This window comes from Parambassis ranga, chromosome 13 (assembly GCF_900634625.1).
Source record: "Parambassis ranga chromosome 13, fParRan2.1, whole genome shotgun sequence".
In the NCBI taxonomy this organism is placed as follows: Eukaryota; Metazoa; Chordata; class Actinopteri; family Ambassidae; genus Parambassis; species Parambassis ranga.
The window spans coordinates 19,225,970-19,251,614 of NC_041033.1; the positions used below are offsets into that span (position 1 = coordinate 19,225,970).

Here is a 25,645-nt window from a genome sequence, read left to right on the forward strand (position 1 = left end):
TAAACATGCTCAGTTTTGTTTTCTTATGACGGGAAATGAGATGCAATTTCCTGCTGTGTAAGTGAATTTATTAGGACTAAATTGGACAGCAAATATATGAGGTGGAGCATCAGTCGGTTAGTTTTCATGCTAATCTGTGCATGAGTCTAACCGACAGACAATTCAGAGTTTATCTCTTCAAACTGTTTCCTCTGCATTCAGTGCTCATGATGTGCAGCCTGGAATTTATATGTTGTTTTTTTTTCTGCTCTTTTCTGTGCAGTGAGAACAGACATGAGTTATTTTATGAACTCAGCAACCTGCACTGAATTAGGGAGCTTAATGTGCAGGTGCTTTTGTGTGAAGGAGTTGCAGCCCGAGATCAGAGAGGCTGTCAAGGGTCCACTCAGGAAATAGGTCAACTGCATTATCCTTTATTATGCTTTATTATGTGCTTTTGGCTGAAGAGAAGAAGAGACATGACAGAGAGGCAGCATGACAGCTTTTTTTTCCATTTTTTCTGTGTGGGCCTCGGAGGAGAATGAGCAAACACACCTGTCGGCTGAAAATAGTCACCATTACAGCAATTAGTAACTAGTATACTGTACCTCTCCTAATCTGTAGAGACATGTAGACTGAGCAGATCCTCAGAGGTGTGACAGTTGCAGCTTGCATGTTTTCTCCATTATATCTGTGTATATTGTGTTTCATTCAAGTAGGTTTTTGTACAGGTCATAACAGGGAGAGTAGGCTGATTCTCATGAGTTCAGGGGTGGCCGCCTGTCATACACATAATCACATGTAAACAAACTGTAACCAGCTGATGCAGGAGGACTGAACAGGCCAGACAGCCACCTGTTCCCTCCCCAGCACAGCACGCTGTCACGGTCACACACAGCTTCTCTGAATGGACACCACAAAGATAGAGGAGAGCTAGATTGAACAACAGATTTAAGAAACTTAGCAGAATGTATTCTTGGTTCTCATCCAGCATCCATGTATAAATGAAGCTATCCTTTGGGTTTAACCCAGTAAGTTCTAGTCAGTGCAGCCCTTCAAACTGAAATGTTAAAGTCATGTAAGGGGAGTTTTTTTTCCCAATCTCTGAGGTTAATGATCTCTACTCTGCAGTCGTCCCACTTGTCTGGTCCTCTTGATGCCGACCTTTGTTTTATGCCGCTTGTATAATGGGTGAGTCAGGATGAAAAAAAGGGATTTTGACAAAAGACAGATGAGTAGTGAGGTTTGTCCCAGTTTGAGCTTTTGTTTGCAGTCACATATTTCTTCCTCATCTAGTTCTGTCACCCATGTGTTACAGAACATGTACTCCACAGCCTGAAGCACTATGATACACTTCAGATTGGCCGCCCACTGAGATCTAATTTCCTAATGTAATTTCTTTTTAATCTATTTCACAAGTGTTGTTTGAGAAAGTGGAGCACACGAGAAAATGTAATGGTTCTGCTTCACCCGTGCTTTGTAATCATGTCATCATTCATGTCATCGATGTTTTTATTTGTGTTCTGTTGTTTCCACACAGAAAAAGCACCCCAGATGTCATGAAGATTCATTTTCCAGATTAGACATGATTCCTGGCACACTGGGAGGATGTGAGAACAGGCCCCTGCTGTGCAGCTAAGACAAGTTGATGGGTAGAGAGACTTTTTTTGGTAATTGATGCCATGGATGGTTGATTTCTAAAGTGCTCTTGATGGTGCCATAAACTCAGAGCTTTTACTGCGATGTGTGATCGAGGGGAGCCCCTTGGTGAGGGGGAGCTGAGGAACAACAACCAGCAGGGTGGCGTGCTGGGTGACGGCGATGCCAATGCAAATGATATTCGGATGGAGGACGGTGGGGGGACCGTGGATACCGGCTCTCTGTCGGGAATGATGACTGAAACAGCTGAGCAGGACAAAGTCATCATCTGGGGTACAGACTCTCAGTGCGACGACCCCGAGCTGGCTGAATTTGAGATGCTGGAGTGTCAGGAGCTGGAGGCTTATCTGGTGGAGGACGGAGAGGATTTTGTTGGGCTTACAGAACGGAAGGAGCTTCGAGAGCAGCCTTCATCATGCAGAAAAGCTCCAGCAGAGGAAGATAATAAGAGCAGGGACGAAAGGAAGTCAATTGTGCTGGAATCAACTGTGTCTGAGAGCAGAGAGCCATCCAAGACTGAGTTAAGCTCTGAAACTGATGTCTTCGTGTCCTGTCTGTCCAATGTTTCAAGCATGGCCACGGCTATGGACACTTTTAGCAAGACCCAGATGACAGACTCCTGGCACGTTGCCTCTGGTCCTCATTCAACCATCTCTGAAGACCTGACTCTGGCTTCCCAGGCCTGTGCCACTGTCTCTGAAAGAGCTGATCATCCTCCTCACTTAGCCAGAAAAAGCAAAAGCACACCAGTACACCAGAAAGAAGTGGACGTGAATTTGAATTCAACACTTTGCTCTAAGGATGTTGGCTTACAGGCAGGAGTGAACAAGGGAGTTTTCTGCAGACATGTCAGTGATGAGCACAGGAACAATAACCAGAGAGAGGATGCAGCCAACACTGTGTCTGAACAAGGAAGAACTGAGCACAAAGCAACAAAATCACAAGAAGGCAACACTAAAATGGATAAAAGCACACAAGCTGATGAAACCCCTGATTTAAACTACAGGACACCCAAAACCGGAACAAAGGGGACTCAATCATCAGTCGAACCTAAAGCCGTAAAGAAACAAAGCTCTTTTGATAACTCTCTGAAAAAACAAAACTCCTTTGACAGGAGTTTTAAAAAGCAGCCTTCGTTTGAGAACACTTTCAAGAAGCAGCTCTCTTTTGATAACTCCCTAAAAAAACAGGGCTCCTTCGAGAACACCGTCACCCCCAGCTCATCAAGTTTGGAGAGGAGGAAGCCATGGGGGAGCCCCAGCCGACCAGCAACACCAACATCCCCAAAAACTACCTCCTGTTCCCCCAAGAGACGACCTCCTGGGTCTCCAGCCAAGGTGCAGAGTGTCAGGGCGCTGAGCTTGGAACGCAGTGGCACCGCTCAAAGAGGTGTAGTAAGTCAAACTGTGAAGCCTCCGCTTAGGACAAGCTTGAGCAGTGGCATCCCCAAACCTGTCATACCTCCACAGAGGGAGCCTGAGCCCAGGAGATCTTCCCCGCCACAGAAGCCCAAAAATATCCGGCCAAAAATCATCACGTATGTTCGGAAGAGCACTCCAGCAAGACCACAAGTCCCAGAGGATCCACAAGAAGCCTCTACGAACCCACCAAGATTATCTTCTTACTCCAGTCAACCAGCTCCAAAGATGGCTCCACAACCTAAATCCACAGCGGTGCTCTGCTCCTCCAACCTGCTGTTTGACAAGTATCGACAGGAGATGCAGAAGGCAGGTTACTATCCTCCAGGGGTGAAACCACCAGGAACAACTGCCCCCCAGAAGCTGGGTGGGAAGTCTGGCAGCTTTCATGAGGAGATGTCTGACAAATATCCCCCAGAGGTGAGGAAGAGTGGCGTAGGTGACATAATATGGCCCCAGATAGTGTTAAACCACATGTATGAATTGTTGTTAAGAGTTGATTTATAGCCATAAATGTCACAGTGACCTTTCACCATGACCAGTCCATCCTTTAGTTCAGGATGTTTGTGCCAAATCTGAAGGTCTGTTTACAGACTGTAGGCTGATAGTCGCCAGAGTTGTGTTAGACTTTAAGTCTTTCTGATTTAAAATAGCGTGCACTGGGAAGTGTAGTTGATGATCCATATCCATGTATGATCCTGTTGCCCCTTAGTATAATTTACAAATGTGCCAGTGTTCTCTGAGTGTAATGTCTTTCTGCAGCATGTTCTCCAAGAAGCAGGAAGTATCTATCGCTCACCCAGAGCCCTCAGGCCTCAGCTTGGGTTAGGAGCTGTCACCAGGCAGCCTGCAGCCAAAGCCAGAGCTCAGCAGCAGTCGGGTCAAAGGTCAACCCCGGGACCATGCCATTCTGTTCAGACAGCCAGAGTGTCCATGTCAGGACACCAGGAGCTGGCAGGTGAGATGGTGAACAAGTGAAAACTATTTGAAAACATGAAGTCTTGTTCTGAATGTTATCTGTTATGATAGGTAGAGATTTTGTACTTTCTCATTCTTTATTCTGTGCACATCCCAACCTCCAGTTGCAGAGCTGCAGTTATTTATTCAGTAAGCTTCTCCAGCTCACTGAATGATTTACCTAATTTTTCCTCCTGTCATGCTCATGGATGAGGCTCCGCTTTCTTCACCTAACCTCTTTGAAGTGCAAATCATTTGATTAGTGGAGTATCCCACACTTTCTGCTGCATATTTCTACCTGCTCGCTTAATAAATCATAAACTCTGCGGCTTCCTCACAAGGTGCTTGTTTATGTGCAGTTTCCTCACTGGAGGAAGTTGTTTTATAGCAGTATCAGATTAGTGGATTGCTCATCAAGGCAGTGGTGTATTAGTAGAGTAATTAGATCCTCCTGCATGTTCCCTCAAAAGATAATCAGTTTAGTTTTTATTATTTTGCTATAAAGGAATTAGACACTTATTCTACAGCATGTTTTCTTCTTTTAGGCGAGCAAAAGAGGTCAGTTCCAGAAACCACCCCCAAGAGCCTGCTGCTCAAATCTGGCCAGTCAGGTCTCCGTCCTCCGGGCTTCTCCGCCCTTCCACCTGCCCGTCTGGCTGCCTTCGGCTTCGTTCGGAGTTCCAGCGTCTCGTCTGTCTCCAGCAACCAGTCTAATGAGAGCAGCCACAGTGATCCCTGTCGCCCTTCTCAGCGTGAGTCACGGACACATTTCCTGTGAATTACTGCTTCAGCTTAAATGTGACAAGAACAAAGAAGGTTCAGACAAATCTGTTAGACTAACTTAATATTCCACATGTATGGATATGTTTTTCGTCTATTCGTCACATAGACAGAACCTTTGAAGAAGAAATCCTAAACTCTCCTCCCTGTGCTGCTTCCTCAGCTTGCAGTATGTCATCAGATCACAGTACCCAGGCCAACAGTTCTTCTTAAAAGCTTCCTGTTGTGTGTTCCGGCTGTGTTGCAGCACAGAATCGCTGCAGATTCTTTTTTTCATAGTGCTGACTCAAACTGTGCACTGTGTGGAAATGCTTCCACTTAAGGTGATACCACAGCAAGTAAGGGAAGCTTCACCAAGAGAGCTCTACCCTTTAAAATATATAACAAATACCACAACACACATTTTTTACTAGTAACTCAACAGAATATATTCCGGAGAGTCAGACTTAGCTTGGGGGCCCTGGCGATAGGACCATGTTTGTGTGGATTGACGCATTAGTTATGGGTTACCGTTGTCCTCTGATTAAATGTCAAAACACTTTGCTCCAGCCCGTCGTTTTTACTGCCTCATTCTGACCTGCTGCTGCAGTATCTGCTTCATAACCTGGCAGCAGTCGTTTTTCTCCCTATTTATAACCTCAAAAAGTAAAAACTAAGAGTCAGGACAATCTGTGCAGCTGCCACACTTTTTAGGATCTCCTAAAACATATACTCAAATCAAGGCAGATCATTGTCTCTGTTTCTGTCCCAGGCCCTCTCAAAAGGCTCCAATGTACACTTAATGGGTTATTTTAAACATATCCAGTTCAGGTAATAACCTGCAGTCATGTAAGCGTGACCTACTTGGCCTGTTTTTAAACGGTGTTGATATTCCTCATACCTCTGGTTGTGCTGCAGTGACTAGATAGATGTCTAACACAGCTCAGACAGCATATACATGACTGGCAGCTTGGATGGCAGTATTTCCCTGCAGGCTGTTGGCTCAGATAGTGCTGCTCTATTAGCAGCTGCCATATGCCTAAAATGCAGCCACATCCACCAGGGATGCACTCCAATAAAATGTTTTGACTGGGAGTGAGTTCATCCTTTCAGAGCGGAGCGGGAACATAATGAACATCAGGCAGCTGGTGACATATCAAATGTGTCCAGTTCGGTCAGGAGCAGCTTGTTAAACACTGTCATGTTGGACAGAGGTTCACTTCTGGAGTGATTGGAGTACGCCAGTCAGTTGTTCTGCAGTCCATGTTGGCACCTCACTCCTTTAGGGTTAACATAATATGATTCTAATGCAAAACAAAGTGCTTTAGTCTCCTGCAGAGTACAGTGTTCTCGTTCCTGCTGGCTGTAATCAGAGTATTCTTACAGCAGGGGGTGGATTTGTTCTGTACAGTACATGCATGCTTGAGACAAGCATTTATCAGTGTGAGTCAGCCTCCTGCCGACTCCTTCAGCCAATCCGCATCTTGGCTCAGTCTCCATTTTCAGCAGGAATCTGCTGACTCTCCCAGGTGAATTCAGACTGCTGCAGTAAGAAGAGTCACTGTGATCCCGCTGGAGGTTTCACACAGGCCTTAGGCATGTGCACAGCAGAAGTCATTTAATATTCCCTTTTAATCTTGAATTTGCTACACTATGTTCTGTCTGATGTGATTTATGCTCCTAGAACCATCATCTGACTTGTCTGTATTTCCTCTGTCAAAGTCTAGATGTGTGTCAGCAGCACTACTGTTGACTGAGGAGCTGAATAATTAATGAAAAGTAATTTGAGGTCTTCTTTGTGACTCTTCACTTACACTGACAAATGAAACCTTAATTCTGATTTAAAGATGTTAAAACACCATCTATGCCTGCATATTTGGAGACAATGTTTGTTTTTAGTGAAGTTTCTGTTACATGATCCCTTGCTGCAGCTTCAGTTTGTCTAGGAATCAAAGCCTTTCATTGAATAGAATAGAATAGAAATACTTTATTCATCCCCAGCTGGGGAATTTCATGTCCACAAAAGCCAGAGGCATAACATGCTGTTATGAATAATTAGGATGTTTACAACTTTCTGCTTGTGGTGAATTTCTGCAAATTAGAAAAGCACTCCAAGGAAAGACAATAACCTGCTAAAAATGCAAAAGAAAACAGAACACAGTGACGTGTTGTCACATGTAGGGGTACATTATGGATGCAATTGATTTTACACTTTCCATGTAAAATTCCTTAGTTTATGCATAGAAACATTAAAAGGCTGCTAAATTAAGAAATTGAAACTTAATGCCACCACCCTGAACAAATCTGAGAGCTACATATTCTTTGCTCTGACATCCTTTTCCTTCTTTAGATCCCAGCAGCGGCAGTGATGACACGCCTCTACACAAAGCCACAGCGCCTCCCAGTGAAGCTTCCCATCTTCTGAGCCGTCCTCATCCTCCAAACGCACCCAGCCTGCAGCGCCGCAGCCTGCCGCCGCAGCACTGCTCCCCACTTGGTACAGTGTGTGTGTGTGTGTGCTGTTGAATCAATCTTTAGAGCACAACTCGAAGGTCTGGTTATGACACGGCCCTGGAGATTGAAAGTGTGCTAGCAGAGTTGTTGGTGTGATGTGCCAGCTTGGCAGATTTAGTGGCTTAAGTGTAGCCTCCAGTGCACATGTTGGTGTTCAGTAAGGCTTTGTGAAAATTTCCCACTAGTCGAATGAGACATTCACAGAAGCTGGGAAATGTGCACTTCCTTCTTTGTCTTTGGAGGTTGTTCCTATATTCACAACAATAAAGGTTCTTAACTAGCAGAATTCAAGGGAAGCACACAGATGGATGTGAACATACTCACTGTGAGATAAAGTCTCTGGATACTTCAAATGTTTTTTCTTAAAATATGATAAGAAAGTTTTTAACCTACAAACTGAGTCTTTTAACACACCATATGTGTTGCTCAGTATTGCATCACAGCAGTGATACAGTCCCATACAGTACACTTCTTCCTGTTCAATGAGGCATCTTTACTGATGTACATCACTGCCTGTGTGGGAGTCTTTGCACTGAATGTTGAGTATTAACGCCACCCAGCGGCCACACCCTGAGTCTCTAAAGAAAGCTTCAGCTCCATACAACAGTCTATGTGTCCAGTGGGACAGCATCTCCACCTGGTGGTCACTATGAAGTACTACAATAGGCATCAATGAACTGCCATCTAGTCCTAGTACTTTTAGGTGCTTTTCACCACATCGCCAAATGAATAGCAGTGCACACATGAACCAGAAGGTTTAGATCTGTTATACTACAACAACTACAATAATAACATATTTATTTACTATATAAATGCAAAACTAGTAAATAATATGGGTAGGGTAAAGATGCAATTCTAACACAGTATACAAGCGGGTTAATCAACTTTTTATATCCTCCCTTACCTAACCTTATGAAAAGAAAATGAAGTGTATTAGATAATACATAAATGTATAGATATAATAATAAGATATAAATGTTTTTCTTGTGCATTCTAAAGCATTTCAACATTATTATTTTCTGCACAGCCACTAGGAGAGAGCTGCAGATGGATGCAGAGGCGGTGCTGTCACCTAAGTCCTCCCCTAAAAGATTTGCGGTGGTTTCACCCAAACCACAGTCCCCCGGTGAGTCACACATAATTCACGCTGCACATATATGAACACACACGGTGTGTGTATTGTGTCTTTCCCATAAAGAAGTAGTAGTTGTTACTAATGCAGTACAATCAGCTGCTACTGTATCTTTAAGAATTGGCAGTCACCTTCTCTCTCTCTCTCTCTCCCAGTCATAAACCCATGGCAGCCTGATGTTGTCATAGCAACAAGCCACACAGCACTGTAACCGTGGTGCTAAGACAGCTCCTTCAGCAGCCATCCCACTGGCTAAGATTACAACATTACAACTCAGCAATTTGTGCTCTTCTCAGTGAGCAGGCAGACTATGCAGCAGCTGTATGTAGACTGTTTGCAGTACAGGTGATGGGGGAAAGCGTAATTGGCTGTGGAGGCTTGCTGCTGTTGGGTTGTGAGGAGAGAGCAGACCTTAGTAACAGTGAGCTGGAAAGACCATTTTGTCACTGTGGGAGTAAAAAAAACCACAGAGGTCCCAAGCAGTCCGCAGTTAATGTGTTTCTGTGTGTATAACAGACACAGAAAGTGTTGTTCTAAACCACAAATGATTCAATTTAAATTCATCATTTATTAGCTCTGATATTAGATTGTTGGTGTTACATTACTCTTCCTGTTTCCAATTAAAAACATTGATTCAGACTGAGTGAAAACATTTCAGTGTCCCTCTCCGTATCCATAGCTCGTGGTCGGACAGCACCTGTTCAGGGTGCCGTTCAGACCGAGCGGGCCCAGGAGCTGGACCGGGCTCAGATCCAGCAGCTGCGGGAGCAGTGTGAGCAGCAGGCTCTGCAGCTGCAGACCCTTCAGGCCCAGTTGAAGAAGGCCTCCCTGTGCCTGGACGTTTTTAGCATCACCACCCAGCACTTCTGTCAGAAGGTAAGTTCAAGCAGCGCTCTGGCACCAAAGTAAGATTGACAGCCAACTTCTGTCACTGTGAGGGCCCTGAGATGGATGTCACATGCTTTTCTTGTCTGTTTATAGACGGTCTAAAATGTGTACTTTTTAAAGCTCCAATGTGGAACTTGTACCTCATTGTTCTGTCAGAAACATCACATGAACACTGTGACATGTGGTCTTGCCACACAGGTAAACCTTCCTCTGATGGGAATATAGTGTGATAACAAGAGTTTCCCTTCACTTCTAAAGAGAAATTCCACTTTTTAGAATAAACTACAAAGCGTGCTGCATCTGCAAGAAGTAATGACACCTGTAGAATCTGGCCTTTGTTGGCAGCATCACTTTGTTCACAAAGACAGTCACTTGCTTTGAAATCAGGTGTGACTTTTGGAATATGCTGGGAATGACTGAGGCAACAGGATTTCTCACTAAAACTCTTTGTAGTGAAACACTGAAAATGGATAAAGGGGTTTGAATGCATTGAGGATTGCAAGTGTACGACTGTGTGTCCACAGCTGCTGGACAGTGTGCTCGACTGGCGCTAAAATACATTCAGTATTATTTCTGATTGCTGATGTGTGTATTATTTCCTCTGAGGCTGACTGTGTGTGTTTTGCTGTCCAAACCTGGATTAGGCACTTGCATGTTGCCCTTTCTTGGTCCTCTACTTACATTTCATCTCATTCTGGCCCCACCCAGGTCCTCTGCTCTGTGTTGGGAGATGATCAATGAGATTATGGCTGCCTGCCTGTGCTTTTACTGTGACTGATTGTCAGACAAGAGCAGAATACCTTGTAAGGGTGGAGGACTGTAGAATGTATGTGAGATCATCTGCACATGATAACAATGGAGGAATAGCACCGTTAAAATGGAGCTAAAATATCAGTGTAAGTGATTTCCAGCCATGAATAACATGGTAACCTGATATCCAGTGTTATCTGTGTGTTCATTTATAATTTGCAGTGCATCTATGATGACATAGAATGTCTCAGATTTCCAATATTAGCCAAGATATTGTGTTTCGGTGTTGATATGCTCCCTCTGTAATCTTGCACCATGGCTCTGTTCATTACTGCTTACATGGGGGTACATTCTGGATTTTAAGATCCATAGATCCATTAGAATATTTAATTAACACTTGATATTGATCAATAAAATTAAGACAATATTATATATTTTAAATTTAATGTGATTCTTGTGTGTGTGCCTGCTTGCAGCTCTTTTCCTAAACCTGAATAACAAAGCAAATAATGGCCACTTATTGATCATCTCCCTCCCCTGCTTTCTCCTGCTGCACTCTTTTTTTTGTCTTTTATCAAAGATGCAAAAGATAGCACATGTGTGTCTGTGTGTGTGTGTGTGTTGCTCTGTAGCATGCATGTGAATGTGATACGGGGCGTGCTGGCGGGGGTTTGAGGGGAGGGCAGACAGAGCTGGGCTGGAGCTGGCAGTCTTTGTTCCAGCAGGGATAAACGATGGTCTGAAACCAGGAAACGAGGTGAGCTTCTGGTCTCCTCATCTCTCCTCCTTCCTCCCTTTCTTACCCTGCCTTGCCTTGCCTGCCTGCCTGCCTGCCTGCTTGCTTCCCTCCCCCTCTGTCTCTCTTTCTGTATCTTTCTGGCACTCGCTTATGTCACTGCTGCCTGCCTCTCTCTGCCGGCTGAGGGATGCTGCTATCTGCTAGCCTAGTATGGGCCACTGCTGCTGTAGGCTCCATTTCCTCCCTCTCTGCTGTCTGGACCAAACGGTAAAGGCAGCATCTTCTGCAGTCAGTCAGCCTGTTTTTAAGCTTATGCTTGTATGTTTGTGTGTGTGTGCTGAGCGTGAGTGTGTCTGTCTATATGTTCATTTTTTTCACTTGTTTCCTAGAGACAGAGCTGGTAGAGAGTGTGAAGCTGTGCACCATTATGCTGAGTCAAAGCAGGCTGTTTCTTTGCTGTCAGAGTTTGCAGGGATGTTACATAAAGATGCTGTTGCTGCTGTGCCGTATTCTCACAGTTATATTTTTTTGATGTTTCATTAATCCAAATCTGTTGGTGATTTCTGGGTTGCTGCTTGCAGTTCGACTTCCACACAGCATGCATCATTTTCGTGTTTATCTGATGCAGCTTATTTTTTTAGAATTTAAGCTTTGGTTTTATTTTCTCGTCTTCTTTGTCTGAAAAGTCAAAACACAACAGCAGCTGCACATATGAAGCTTTTTATGGTCCCACTGAGACTGGACTGATTATATGGTGCCGATTTCAGAAAGGTTCATTAACTTCTGAGCATCTTCTTTGAAAATAAGCACAATGAACTTAAAAAGTAGAATTTATTTTATAAATGAAATAAATTGTGGAAGTGATTGGAAGACATTAGTTTGTGTTAACCATTTGTGAACCATTTTGCGGTGAACGTGATATATAAGAACATTAGAATGCAAGATACATGACTCCCTGGAGATCTAAATGGGGGGGGTGTCTGGGCAGGACTGGGGATTGGTGAGTAGGTGCTGAGATGAAAAAGGCTGCTGAGGTCACTGCAGTCTCTTTATGATGAATGCATGTTCCAAGTAAAACCTTTTATAGGGTGACATCACCACTACAGAGACACACTGTGTATCTCATACATATTTCACCCACACTCTCTGGGTCTTGGTGTCTCATAAGCGCAGCTGTGTGATCTCTGCTGTATCTCCGGGCAACAGTGTGCATAGATGTTATACAGAGATGGGACCAATAGTCATTTAACTGTCTGGTGCATCTTCTTTGTGTAAAAAGAGGGTGTCACATTTATGAGGAATGCCCAGAGAGCGCTTTTGGTGACTTTTTCATAGTAAAAAAGTGCAATTGACCCTTATAGGCTGCCATCAAACCCCTGAGCTTCACGTGAGACCCTGTAGTGAAACAGATAACATGCTAAAATTGTAATATTGTTATTTCTTTGTTCCATTCTCCCATTTCTGTCCTTTCAAATCTAGTTTATTGTGTGTTTTTGTGTTTTTACATACTATATCTGGCGGGCTTCACTATTTTTATATAATAATTTATTCATTTCTTGCATATTTTTAGTAAAGGAAACAGACAAATATATTTGTTCTTCAGATTTACAATACAAAGATGTGCAACTGTCACTCTCTTTGTATGATTTATGTTATTCATGATCTCTTTTAAAGTGCAGCCTATCTACTCATTTATTAAGGTTGTCTCCTTTTTATTGTCTTATTTTAACACCGTTCAGGACCAGAGATAAAGATGTTTAGTTAAAAAGATAATCCTCTTCCTGCAAAAAATTGGAAATGCTGGACAGATACCATAGAGCCAGGACTTTTAGGGCAACTGTACTCATAGCTAAATTTTCTTAAGACATTTCACCGCTGTTCTGCCACATGGGGGGAGTGGTGAACCATGTTCAAAACACTCAGCTATGATTCCAGTTGCCTTGATATCGGATGTAACGTGACCTGGATGAATGAGAATCTTGTCATAGACATGTGACCCTTTGCACTGAGGAGAGGTGTGGATACCAAAATGGCTGTCAAACTGAGAAGCAATAATTGGTGCAAAGAGGTGCCATAAAATAGAACAAATTCAGCTGGGAGACACCACACAAGCCTGGCCTGCTGACAGTGATCTTTTATTAGCACGTAGCTTAAAATTCTCATTATTGTTTAACGGACAAAAGACTCTGAAATCTCTTTGTTCAGTTGAAATGTGTTCAGTGCTTCTGTATGTGTTTGTCTTTCAGAGTGAGAATGCCATAGTGAAGGAGAGGGAGCTGTCCCTGGAGCTCGCCAGAATCAGGGATGAAGTGGGTAAGTGGGATACGGTGTGACAGATATGGTACCACAGGGAGAAGAGAAAGCAGTGAGTCACCCACCTCTCACAGCATATGATGTATTATACAGTTACACCAGCACACCAGACCCCTGGGAGTCCAACACTGAACCACATATACCAGATCACTGTAAAGATGATGTTCTGCTGGCATTGTTTCATTTTAAAAACACAATATAAACATATGGTGAACTATTTACATCATCACACATTGTTCCAGCTTTCAGTGTTGCAAACTGGGAGCAACTGCAGCAGGAGAAGGAGGCACTGGAGCGTCGCTTTGAGGCTGAGCTGCAGGGGCTGCGGGCTCAGCAGCAGAGGGAGCTGGGAGCGCTGGAGAAGCAGCTGAAGGCTCAGCACATGGCCGAAACAGAGGGTCTGAAGGCCGAGCAACAAGCCGAGCTGGAGGAGCTGCGGTTCACACAGCAGGAGCAGGTGTGTGTGTGTGTTTTTTTTACTGGTGAACACTGGTGAGTTATTCCTGTGATTATTATTTTTTTATATGATGGCTGCAGATCGATGAGATGAGCGAGAACCATGAGGCCTCCCTGATGGAGATGGAGACGGCTCACAATGATACACTGGCCACTCTGCAGGAGGAGCACGCCAGGACTGTGAAGAGTGAGACCCACCTTTAAAACCTGCTTCCTGCATGCACTGACTTCACTGTTCTGCAGGTCTGGAGAGACATTAATGTGCATTTTCTTGTGTCAGATTTAAAGATGGCCCATGAACAGCAGAGGAAGTCTCTGGAAGAAGATTTTGAAAAGATCAGACTGTCACTGCAGGTTAATAGCTGACCACTAAAGCACATTTTAAAAGTACAGACACAGTTTATATGAACATGTTTAATATCTGTCTGGGCACCAGGATCAGGTGGACACGCTGACGTTCCAGAATCGAAGCCTTAGAGACCGAGCAAAGCGATTTGAAGAGGCTCTCCGCAAGAGCACAGATGAGCAGATAGTGGTAACTGCAATAGCAGAATATTTAATAAACATCTGGTTTGACTGGTTTTAAAGGCTGATCTTGGCATTTGCTGCTGTTTTTCAGGATGCTTTGGCGCCGTATAAACACATTGAGGAGGACCTGAAAAGCCTGAAAGAAGTTCTGGAGATGAAAAATCAACAAATCCACCAACAAGAGCTGAAGATCACAGAACTGGAGAAAATGGTAGGCTTCGGGTTTCTGCTGTAGAAACCCTGATACTGCCCTGTTTAACCAGTAAAGTGTCACACATCATTTGGAGAATTTAATGTGGTGCTTCCTTTTTCACCTGTGTTTTTGAGCAGGCTGAAAAGAATGTGTACCTGGAGGAGAAGGTGCAAGTGTTACAGCAGCAGAACGAAGACCTGAAGGAGCAAATCGACAAGAATCTGGCTGTGTCCAGGTGGGTTTTCATGCAGACTGGAGAGGAAAACCAAGGCGATCTTTCAGAAGTCTTTAAAATTTGCCTCACTTTGTTCTGATTAAATACTTTTTATATGTTTAAAGGACTTTTTCCAGATTGACAAACACTAAAATCACCTGCCTGCACTAAAAAATGCTACCCAGGACTCAGTTTTAAATATTTATACTGTGATTGAAGTTAAGTCAGGTTAAACTGTGAGGAAGAAACAACTGTGAATTATTAATGTGGTGTAACACTCTTTCAACCTGTTTTCATCTCAGTGCCACTCACCACTCCTTCTCCACCTTCTCTTTCACTATTTAGACAACTCTCTGCGGAAAATGCAAATCTGCATGTGCATGTGGAGAAGGAGAGCAACGAGAAGAAGCGGCTCAGTCGCACCAATGAGGAGCTGCTGTGGCGTCTTCAGACAGGCGAAATCAGCCCTCATATGTCCCCCAGCTCCTCCCCCCTGCATCGGCCCTGCTCTGGACCAGGCTCCCCTGCTCGTCCACACTCATACCATCAATGACCCCTTTAGGTCACTGACGGCAGCCGGCAGATATCACATCTTTCGTCTGGTGTCTGAAATTTTTAACAAACACTTTGATGAATGTTCTTCTCTGTTAAAAGGGTTGGATTTTACACTCTATCCATAGATATTTGGCCTTTGGGAAACTACATGATGCAATCCCACAGCTGAACCCAAGGAATTTTAAATGTTGACCCAACGAATTGTATTATTTTAAAAGGGATTTCTCTGCCCTCCATGTTTTCTATTCCATATGATCGCCCCTCAGAGACAGACAGACTGCAGTAGACTACAGAGAGCAGAATGAAAGTCCCGGTGCCTCATTTCAATGTTTCCGCCTCCCATCTGCATCTTCTCATCCAGCACTCAGGATGATGGAAGACACAGCAACCATCAAAAGTGCAACAACAATCACAAGAAGCGCCTTTCTCCATCCATTCTCTCCCACCAGCAACGCTGAACAGGACACAGGCAGGACTTTGGGTAAAAATCACAGAACTACCTACAGCAAGTTTCTCTCAGTCTGGATTCTTCTCTGACGCATGTTAACCCTTTCATGCAGACATAGTTCATATATCAGGACTGTATGAAAGACTAACCAGGCCATTTAACCTCAGCCATTCATTCTACATGTGTGCTTAGAATAATCCCATAAACCCTCTGAACTGCCTACACACAGTGTAACTATAGTACAATTTGTAATGTATTGCTCTCTTAAAAGCATGGTCTGTCTTCCAGTTATATGAACTTTATTTTAGGATTACCTGCAGTGTGATGATTTGGAGTGGAAGAGCAAAGGGGCAACACAATCGATCTATATCTTACTTTTATTCAATATCAAACAGACATAGTCATTGTCAGCCACACAGGGGTGAGTGATAAGTTGGTGGCCTAATGTGGAAGAAAATGACATGCAGCTCTTCTTATGTGCAATTCAATGAGAAAATGGACAACATTGTTCTCCATGCTTACATCTGCTACCTCAGTCTTATCACCCAAGGATGAGCTGCTGAATTCAAATGTCACAAAGAGAGCTGAAAGATAACCTCCATTGACAAGAATGGAAAATCATTTACAAGATCCATGACACCATGTAGATCGCTACAGTGCTTGGTATCTCCCAAGGGCATGTCCATGCTGTTATACACAATAAGCTCCACATGATGGAAGTGTTAGCTGTGTGACATTTAAAGGAGCAATCTGCCAATGTTGAGGCAGGTCCTGAGAGATTTCTACAGCGATTAGTAGCCACGGCTGAGGCTCGGGCCCCCACAACTTTCAGTAAGAAACAACAGATGATTCAGGCTCCTCCCACGAGGCCCATTTAAGAGAGCTGAACAGGGAAGGTGAGGGATGCCAAAGGGAGTGCTGCTGGTGAGCTACTTGGAAAATGTTACCACTATTATCCCAATTTGCCATGATAAGCTGACAAGAGGAGTGCTCATCCACCAGGACAAAAGTCCAAGCCCACACATCCTCAGTGGTGATGCCTTCTATCCAGCAATGTGGATTTGAACTCATCATCTGCCCTCTTCCTCATTTGTCACCCTCAGACTACAATGATGATGACATCATAGCTGCTATACACCACTTTCTGGAAGTCCAAGCTGCTGAAGAGCTCTGTATCCCTTTAGGCCATGTACTTATCAATCACCTATTGTATTATTAATTTCAGACTGAGTTTGGCCCCTCTCCTTCAACTGGATTGAGAAAATAGAATCCTACAAAATAAAGGTGCAGATACCACCAAAGAAGAAATTTTTGAATGCAGCTGTTCATTATGTTCTGTCATACTTGTTGTAGTTGCAGGATCAGCCATAAATGGTGCAGACATTGCAAAATGTAAATCTGTTATGTTGCATTTTAATAGCAGTGCTCTCCCAGCTGCTTTATGCTAAATATAATAATGGATCCCAAACGTTCAGTCCCCAGTTGTATCTACAATTGACATTCAACCAAATCTGTCCAAAAAATTTTATGAAATTAAGCAAATCTGACTGCAATGTTACCTCGTTCTCATTGTCGAGAATAATCTCAGGTTTTGAGAAGAATTATAAGTCATGATGGAAGCAACTGCCATGAGCTTTTTTTATGTTTACATTCGGTTTGTTTTGAGAATTATTTGGATGGAAAGAGTATCTAGACGTGTTTTAGAGAGTGTGAGGAAATGTCTAGAAGTACAATTATAATAGTGTTTTGGTTGTAGGCGTTGATGGTTGCTGCTGGGTGTTTGCTGTGTTCTACAGGAAGCAGAAATGATGTTTCTCTCCATCAGGTACTCCGATTGCACTGATTGCCTCTGTGTCCTGTGGACATGACCTTCTACTCATTTACTGACTGTTTGTTTGACACTAGAATCAGAGGTTTTGTTTACAGTTTACATCCAATGTCAGAACGTGTTGATGCATTGCGTGGATGTCGTTTACAGTTACACTTCTGTTGTAAAGATTGTATTCAGTATTTCAGAAAGTCACACTCTGGATGAGTTTATATGAAAGCATGTCTTTATAGGATTGTTGTGTTTTGTTTTGATTTTTTTTGTTTACATTACATTTGTTTGTTTGTCCTCCTCCAGAACTGCAACTGTAGCTTAGCTTGTTAAGAATATTGTGGTCATAATGATGAGAATTAATGTCCATATCGTATACGTTGCACTTTGTATTTAAGTATTAAATCACAACTACAATACATGTACAAATGTGAGGTTTAATGTGAATATAGAAGCAGGATATAGAGGTCTTTTTTAATAATATAAAATTAAACATTTTTAGGGCTAAAAATACACATTCAGCAGGAAACACACCAGGTCTTCTATCACTTCAAATCACTTCCTCTGCATGAAATTCTGCATCACATCGATGGGCAGAGGGAAGATGATGGTGGAGTTCTTCTCTGCTGCGATGGTGCTGAGAGTCTGTAGGTATCGCAGCTGGAGAGCGGAGGGTGCCTCAGCGATCACCAGAGAGGCCTCTTTCAGAGCCCTGGAGGCCTTCATCTCTCCCTCTGCAGCAATGATCTGAAACAGACAAACATATTCCTTCAGCTTTTTTCCTTGAACGTGTGAAAATGTGCTCATCTGACCTTTGCCCTGGCCTCCCGGCTGGCCTCTGCCTCTGCCGCCATGGCTCGCTGCAGCTGATGAGGCAGCTTCACATCCTTGATTTCCACACGCTCCACCTTGATGCCCCATGAATCCGTGGCTTCATCCAGGGCCTCCTGCACGGACACAATAAATAAAAAAACACTCACTACAGTGGATCAGATGACAATGAATCCTAATAGCACTTGACTCTTGAGGTCTGTGCAGCTTTTAAGATTTTAGTATGAAGACTATATGGTGTCAGTTTAAGCCTGTTTTTGAGTTATTCTGCCCCCAGTGGCTAAAATGAGGAACAAAGAAATGGACAGATACAAGAACAGTTTTTATTCTTTTTCTTGTTAAAGGCACACTGTGCATTTGTTTTATGAAGGAGGTATAGATGCTCTATGTCTCCTCTGATTGGTCAGTACAGGGAAAGTTGGAGGGCATAAAGATAAAAAAAGCATGCCCCAAGTGCAAAATGAATCATCAACATTTTAATTGTTTTCCAGAAAATGACAAACTATAAACTACACTACTATTTAATTATTTTTGGTCTGATACTTGTGCTTATGTAAGATCTTTCATATAAAAATACAGTTTGATTTAACAGTGCTCACCTGCATGCTGAGTGAAATGCCTTCTCTGTCAGACAGAAGTTCTGCAAGGTTTTTGGTTCCGAGTACATTCCTCAGGGTGGTTTGTGCAAGCAGCCGTGTCGATGAGTGTGCGTTGGACACATTGGCCACGGATGAGATGGGGCAGTAAATGCGAAAGTAAACCACCCCATCCACAGACACTGTCACCGAATCTTTGGTTAGAATCTACAACAGTTACAGAATTATTGGTGGCGATACAAGAGATTTATGATGATGTATAAACAGAACAAATGCAAACCAAACGTACCTCCTGCGGAGGTATATCAAAGGAAATGGTTCTTAGATCCACTTTCACAAAGTTATCAGTGCAAGGCAAAACTAAAAACAGTCCTGGAAAGAGGTCACATTTTAGTTGAACATCTTTGTAAGCAGGTGTTTCCAGACAGGGTTACTCTGTGTGTCAGATCACTAACCTGGCCCTTTAGGCTTCTTGTCTGTGATCCGGCCAAGTCTAAAAATAACAGCACGCTCGTACTCCTTTATGATCTGCACATCAGACACAGAGGGTCACACAAAGCCACGTCAGTACACTGCATACAGTCAGCAGAGAACATACTCTACCTTTATACACATGAATATTGTGACGGGGAACGTCATGAATACAAAGATGAGGGATATGATGACCAGCAGCCAACCAAGGCAGCCTATTCTGCCTGCGTTTTTATCTGTTGAGAGAGGAAACATTTGATAAAAGGCTTGTAGTGGAATACAGAGATTTTGTTACAAACTAAGCATTTTAATGTCAGACCACAAGTTGTTGTCAATTTGTTTGTTGACATAATTAAACACCATTATGATCCAGAGAGACAGCACCTTTTAGCCATAGAGTCACACTTCTCATTTGTCAATAATGCTGTAATTAATCTCTAAGGGGGAGTCAGCTCAGTGTTGTGCTTTCAAATCCTTAAAAACATGTACAGGTCAGTCAAACAAAGACGCAATTGAATCTGCAGCAAAACTAATTTAACAATTTTAAAGAGCAGTGTTTACATCTTCTGACTTATTTTGTGATTTAAAGTGACTTAAAGCCAGAAACTTCTTGATGGAAATGAGCTTCCATATAGCAGCAGGTGCACCTCTCTGTTGTCCAAAATTCAAATGTCCACAATTTCATTACAATAATCAATTATTTAAGTGTGTGGCAGCTACAGTTTAGTCAACTGGGTGATTTTACCCACTGCCAGTAGGGGGAGACAAAGTTGCACAACAAACGAAACATTTTTCATTTTTCTAGTTGATTGACCAGATGTTTATTATTCTGAAAAAGAAGCTGGAGATTAAAATCACAGAATATGTATAATTCTCCAATTAAAGGTCAGATAATCTGGTGTTGAGGTAGTTAGGGGAGGGAGGGAGAAGGTGGGTGATGGTCTGACCAATTACAGTAAATATGGATGAATAATGCTGAGCACAATAAAACCTCTATTCCTGATTGTCCTAATGCTTTCAGCAGTAATCCTTGTATTTCAGTCTCTTCTTTAACAAAATGTTAAAGAACATTACAAAAGTCAGTGTTCTGACACACAATTGGTTAACACTTAACTTCTTTAAAATCAAACTGCAAATTTACAAAGTAAACACCTCTGATGTTAACAATGTAAACACGCCTCTGCTCTAAAGTTTACTTGGTTAATTAGAACTCCTTTCCATGTCCCTGGTGAGCAAGGTTTAAAAGATGAAGCCTTTTTTCCTCACTTCTGAACAGATGATAAAAATAACTCACCTTCTACATTATCTGTGCTGATTTGCAGTTTTCCTTGTGTAACCATCTCTGCTGTGCTGGATGTGGTGGAGATCATTAGTGTTTGTCTGTATGTTGCAGCAGATGAAGCAGCGCTGCACTTGTTTACCTATCTGCACTCCCTGTGGGGTGTGATCCATCCCCTCCCCTCAGCTCCTGTTGCCTTTCATGAGTCTGTCGCACACACACACACACACACACACACACACACACACACACGAACTCACATTCCTGTTTGGCTTCTGATTCTTGGCCTGATGCCGATGGGTAACATGAACCACACGGGTCAACCCAGCTTGTCTATTGGGAAGCTTGAAAGTTCAGTTCTTGTGCATTGTCATTATATTCTAACCTTCAAGTCCAGCAGTCTGTCACTTGCTGAGTGCAGGTTATGCATTAATCATTAGTGGTGTCCAAGTCCTGAAACATGAGAGCTGTTGTAACAAGATGAAGATGATGTTTGCCCCCTTAAAGTCCCCTCCCCTTTAATCTCCCAGTTCAGCTCTACTTCTTGTATAATTTTTCTTTTTCCAAGTAAGAAAGTAAACCACATATGACTCATATTTAATGATATTTAATTACAGTGAAGCTCCAGAGCTTTATGAGCAGCTACTATTAGTCTCCATTTTTCAGTCCGGTCCCTTTCATTGACTGTCACATGATCCTCAGTCACATGCCTGCAAACGCACTACATGTTGCTCATGTAAATTCAGGTTCACTCTTGACATGACAGGCTACTTTTTGTCTTTGTCAAACATCTAAAGTTGTGTTTTTACCGTCTTTATATGTGAAGGTTTCAGATGGAATCTTATATTTTGAGGTGCTTTATAATGTTTTGAAAACATACATCCTCTGGCCTCTTGTCAGCCCGACCTGTTGGGATCTACCTGTTTGCTGGGGAAACAGGTTTTTACATGACATGCTCATAAGTGTCTCATTACTCACCTGTGTTCTTTGCTGTGACTGGTTTTTGAAGCTCAGGTGTGTCCAATGACTGGCTGACGACCATGAGACTGCAGGAGAGCGGAGGTGCTGGGACAGGTTAACAAGGCTTTGTTCTTCCTGGGCGCATGTCGGAGTGAAACCTCCTGGGAATGGATGGAAGCTGCATTGTATGTGGTAGAAAGATGATGTCTGAGGCCACCGGCTCTGTTAGGGGAAGGTTTTTCCAGCTTACTCTAGATGGCTTCCTGGACTCCTTTGCCACACCACCCATCCTCCCTGTCTAAGATGTGAACATTATTGTCCTCAGCTTATCTTCATATTAAAGATAAAGATGAGCTGCTGAGTCTTGTCCTGTGGAGGTGGCTCTTCTGTGGAGTGGTTGTTTTGTCTCGTCCATGTACAGGTCAGAGCATCCCTCACTGCACAGGACTGTATGTCACTCAGCCGACATCAGCTCTCCTGCAGTCTCATAGTCGTTAGCCAGTCATTGGACACACCTGAGCTTCCAAAAACAGTCACAGACATTCATGAGCTCAACACATAAAAGCCTGTTTACTCACCAAACAGTTAGAACCGAACAGACAGTGCCTCGCTTCAGGCATTTGAAGGATTCTGCCTGAAAATGCAGCAGGTGAGTTAGAAAGCAAAATGTTGTTAAAAAGGGTAAATTAAACACTTGCAGAACACTTTTCCCTATGTTGTTTTTAATCTAATTCTATTAAAATGACACCAGAAAGGTACATTTAGGATCATACCTGTGGGTTAACGGTGTTAGTTTTGAATGTAACTGACAGTTTAGCAGAGCAGGAAGGAGCTGAACTGCTGGCTGTTCATATTTAGCTCTTAACTTGGTGCAACCTGTTCAGACACAGATGAGCTGAGACTTTAATGTTAAGATTAAAATTTTATTTTTAAAGGCTGTGACCAGCACAGTATCATGTTGCCAATAAAGTCCCAAAATGTACATCTTATCAAGTATTGACAGCATAATAAATAAGAAGAATCTCCCTTAAAGAATACTAAAGGCAGTGTTTCAGCAGGATTTACGCTTTAAGTGTAAAAGTTCAGCTCCACTTCAGGCTCCAGCTCTCTCCATCATGAACTTACGACTGAACTCATAAGCCAGGAAGAGGGCGCCGTTGGCAGGGAAGGTGCGTATCATGGTAGGAGTCAGACCAGAGTAGAGAGTGGTGAACCCTGTGGGGCGACAGACAGTCAAACAGGTCATTCCCTACAGATGAACAGGCCTCCAGCATGGACCAATTATAAAGACGGTGCAGCAAATTCACAACCTGGACTCAGCCAGCAACCTCTGAACCAAAGTTCTCCACAAAAAGCCTGATTATACAGTGGTTGCCCTTTAAACAGTAATTACACGTACACGTGATGTAACCACACAGTGTGCTGGGCTGTTATCATGAACCTGGCTTATACCTTACCCTCGGTACGTATAATACCCATGAAGGTCTTCATGAAGCCCTCTTGCCTCCCAGCTAAGGAGTACACCTGGATCCTAGACTTCACACAATCTATTGGATAGACCACCAACCAGAGGCAGGCTCCTCCAAATCCACCACTGAACATAAGCGGAAGGATCCCTGCATAAGTGATTCTGTGTTAGATCAGAGAAACAGCTGGTGACCATCATGAGGAAGTGATCCTGCCGTACCTATGCTGTCTTTGTCTGTGGCCATGTGCTGTGCGAAGGCAGACCGACACATTTCATAGGCCCCAAAGAAGCAGAAGTAACCTGGAACCTCCCTCACAATGGTGGACGTCAGGCCCTGGTAGAAACCCAAAGGACCTTCTGTCTTAAGCACCGACCTAACCACGGTCCACACTGTGCTGATGTGACGAAGACAGAACACAGTCAGACCTGAGTGAAGTGAAACTGAGTGACATTTCCACGTCACACTGACCTTCTCTGTCCTTTTGCCACTTTTCCAGTCGCCTCCATTTCATGCATGGCCTGCAGACGACACTTCACCAGCTCTGTGGGGCATAACGCCATGGCGGAGAAGATGGAGGCAAAGGAGCCAGCAGAGGCCTTCTGGATGTCACTGTTGAGCAATGACAAACAGTTCAAGGAGGAAAAAAAACTAAGCAAGAACTTCATAATATGCCACAAAATGCTCTAAATCTGCACCAAACCTCAGATCGGCTCCTTTATCTACCCTGGACAGGTAGCGCACCACATCCTGGCAGAGGCCGTAGCTCAGGAAAAGTACCGCATTCTCAGCGATGTTGGCTAGGAGGGCCGGGGTCGTACCTTTGTAGAGACCACTGAGTCCCACCTGTCTGAAGGTGGAGATGAAGCAGTGGATAAAGCCACGATACACTGTGGGAAACGTCTGCATCTTCACCTTTGCTGTGTCAAACGGCTGACCGCTTAGCACACAGGCTGTTCCACCTGAGACGGAGGACAGACACAGTTAGAATATATGCAGTTTTTATCACCGTGTCTACATTATTAGATAGATATGATATAGAAAGATAGATCCAACTCACCGATTGCTCCAGCAGAGAAATCAATAATTGCCTGGATTACAGGATGTGGAGCCATGATGAGTCAAAATATGGGCAAATCTGAAAACAAATAAAAATCATGAATGAAGCTTTTTAAACTTTGTGTCACCTCTTTACGCACAAACAACAAGAAACCTGTCAGACGTCTGCTTAGAATAACAGCACTAACAGCAGGTTTTAAAATTACACAGGTCACTGAAGACAGAATAACTCCGCCAAACAAACCAGGTCAGGTCTGATGCTTTGCTCACCTAAGGTCACCTCGTGTCGATCTTAATCTTCCTTCACAAACCCTAAGAAGATTTATTACGCCTGCTGCTCCACGAGCAGAGCCTCCACACGCGCGCCTCAGGTCTGGGTGGAAGCAGAAGTTTCTCAAAGGAAGGACACATTCGTGAAGCGTCTTACAGAACTTCCGTTTCCTTGGTACATATGTACAAGTCATTCCTGCCGTGCGCACCTTACGCACGCCAAGCCCATAACCGGAATATATTACTATCAATAAGGAACAGTAGAGGGCGACAAAGCTACAGTCGGTAGCAGGCAGCAGGTCTCAGGTAATTACAAGAAGAAGAAAACAATGACAACTTCCGGTCTCTGGAAACGAAAAATGTAAGTTTTTTTTTTAATTTTCGGAACTTCAGATCCACAAAAAGTAAAATGATTCGTGTTTCAACTTATTTATTTTTTTATTTTAAAAAGAAGCTTCTTTATTTTTTTATAGTCAGTCTTTAAGGGAAAAAAATCCAAATACGTTTCTGGGTTATAACACACGTATCATCTGTCACAAAACCAACAATAGCCTACTGACAGTTCGATTTATTTGTATTTCATTTTATTTAAGCTTAAATCTCATTTAAGAGAGAGCATCCAGGTATATTTAAACTTTCCTACACTCAGAAGAAAGACCTACGTAAGTTAAAGATAATGTTTGCGTATCCAGACCACCTATTACAGACACACCTGTGCCATCACATCACATCTTGGTGTTACAACCTCTTACTCCTGAGCTTCGGACTGAAGCGCCACCCATGATGGGTCAGGGTGTCTGGTTGTAATACCTGTCAGTGACCACAAGATGTCAGTATCCTCCACAGATGGAGACAAACAGCTTGTGGTCCATCAAACAAACAGGGAGTTGATGATGAGGAGTTTTGATTTTTTTTTTCTGCATTATTCTGACACTTGGAGCCACTTGCTTGTATGAATCACTGATTTGAGTCGTGACATCTGGAATAAGTCAGATGTGGTCCTGGGGTAAACACCTTCTTAAGAGGATGTGACTATTAGCAGCAGAAATGATATTTACTAGGAGTGTTATTTGGACTGAAAATATATTTAGAGTCTGTTACAGGCTGCTCTCAATTGAGGTTGTTGTGTACATGAAAATAAGGCTTGTTATGAGATCATTAATACGGCATACATATCAGATGCAGTATGAATAAAATTATGTAGTTGCATGATAAAGTCTGGGAAACCCTGCCTCTGGCATGTTATTCTCAGCTGAAAAAAAAGAGTAAACACCCTCCAGCACCTTCATTTCTTTCTCCTTTCATAGCCAGTATCTCTCTGTTCTTCCACCACAGAGCAGCACAGTAGCTCAGGATATCTTGCACACACAGCATGTTTGAAAAACTGTGGCT

At 43.1% G+C, this 25,645-nt stretch overlaps 3 protein-coding genes across 4 annotated transcripts; 1 reads left to right on the forward strand and 2 right to left on the reverse strand.

The window, feature by feature from the left end:
- The first annotated feature begins 1,721 nt into the window (after window positions 1–1,721).
- On the forward strand, window positions 1,722–17,257 carry mtus2b (microtubule associated tumor suppressor candidate 2b). Its single transcript, XM_028420123.1, has 14 exons — window positions 1,722–3,476; window positions 3,819–4,014; window positions 4,559–4,765; window positions 7,123–7,269; window positions 8,314–8,412; window positions 9,098–9,294; window positions 13,042–13,108; window positions 13,351–13,565; window positions 13,646–13,751; window positions 13,845–13,918; window positions 14,001–14,099; window positions 14,184–14,303; window positions 14,420–14,520; window positions 14,845–17,257. The coding sequence occupies exons 1-14, from the start codon at window positions 1,722–1,724 to the stop codon at window positions 15,050–15,052; spliced, it is 3,591 nt and encodes a 1,196-aa protein (XP_028275924.1). The 3' UTR covers window positions 15,053–17,257.
- Window positions 17,258–17,796: 539 nt separating this feature from the next.
- On the reverse strand, window positions 17,797–21,005 carry stoml3a (stomatin (EPB72)-like 3a). 2 transcript variants are annotated; one of them, XM_028419176.1, is made up of 7 exons: window positions 20,759–21,005; window positions 19,352–19,455; window positions 19,204–19,276; window positions 19,038–19,120; window positions 18,752–18,955; window positions 18,134–18,268; window positions 17,797–18,068 (listed from the first exon to the last, which is right to left on the reverse strand). In XM_028419176.1, the coding sequence occupies exons 2-7, from the start codon at window positions 19,385–19,387 to the stop codon at window positions 17,877–17,879; spliced, it is 723 nt and encodes a 240-aa protein (XP_028274977.1). In that variant the 5' UTR covers window positions 19,388–19,455; window positions 20,759–21,005; the 3' UTR covers window positions 17,797–17,876. The 2 variants fall into 2 exon arrangements, with proteins under 2 accessions (XP_028274977.1, XP_028274976.1); XM_028419175.1 differs by lacking the exon at window positions 20,759–21,005 and adding an exon at window positions 20,514–20,693.
- Window positions 21,006–22,443: 1,438 nt separating this feature from the next.
- Window positions 22,444–24,448, reverse strand: slc25a15a (solute carrier family 25 member 15a). The gene is made up of 7 exons (XM_028419174.1): window positions 24,254–24,448; window positions 23,985–24,062; window positions 23,628–23,886; window positions 23,396–23,536; window positions 23,146–23,321; window positions 22,916–23,074; window positions 22,444–22,673 (listed from the first exon to the last, which is right to left on the reverse strand). The coding sequence occupies exons 2-7, from the start codon at window positions 24,037–24,039 to the stop codon at window positions 22,552–22,554; spliced, it is 912 nt and encodes a 303-aa protein (XP_028274975.1). The 5' UTR covers window positions 24,040–24,062; window positions 24,254–24,448; the 3' UTR covers window positions 22,444–22,551.
- Window positions 24,449–25,645: the final 1,197 nt, after the last annotated feature.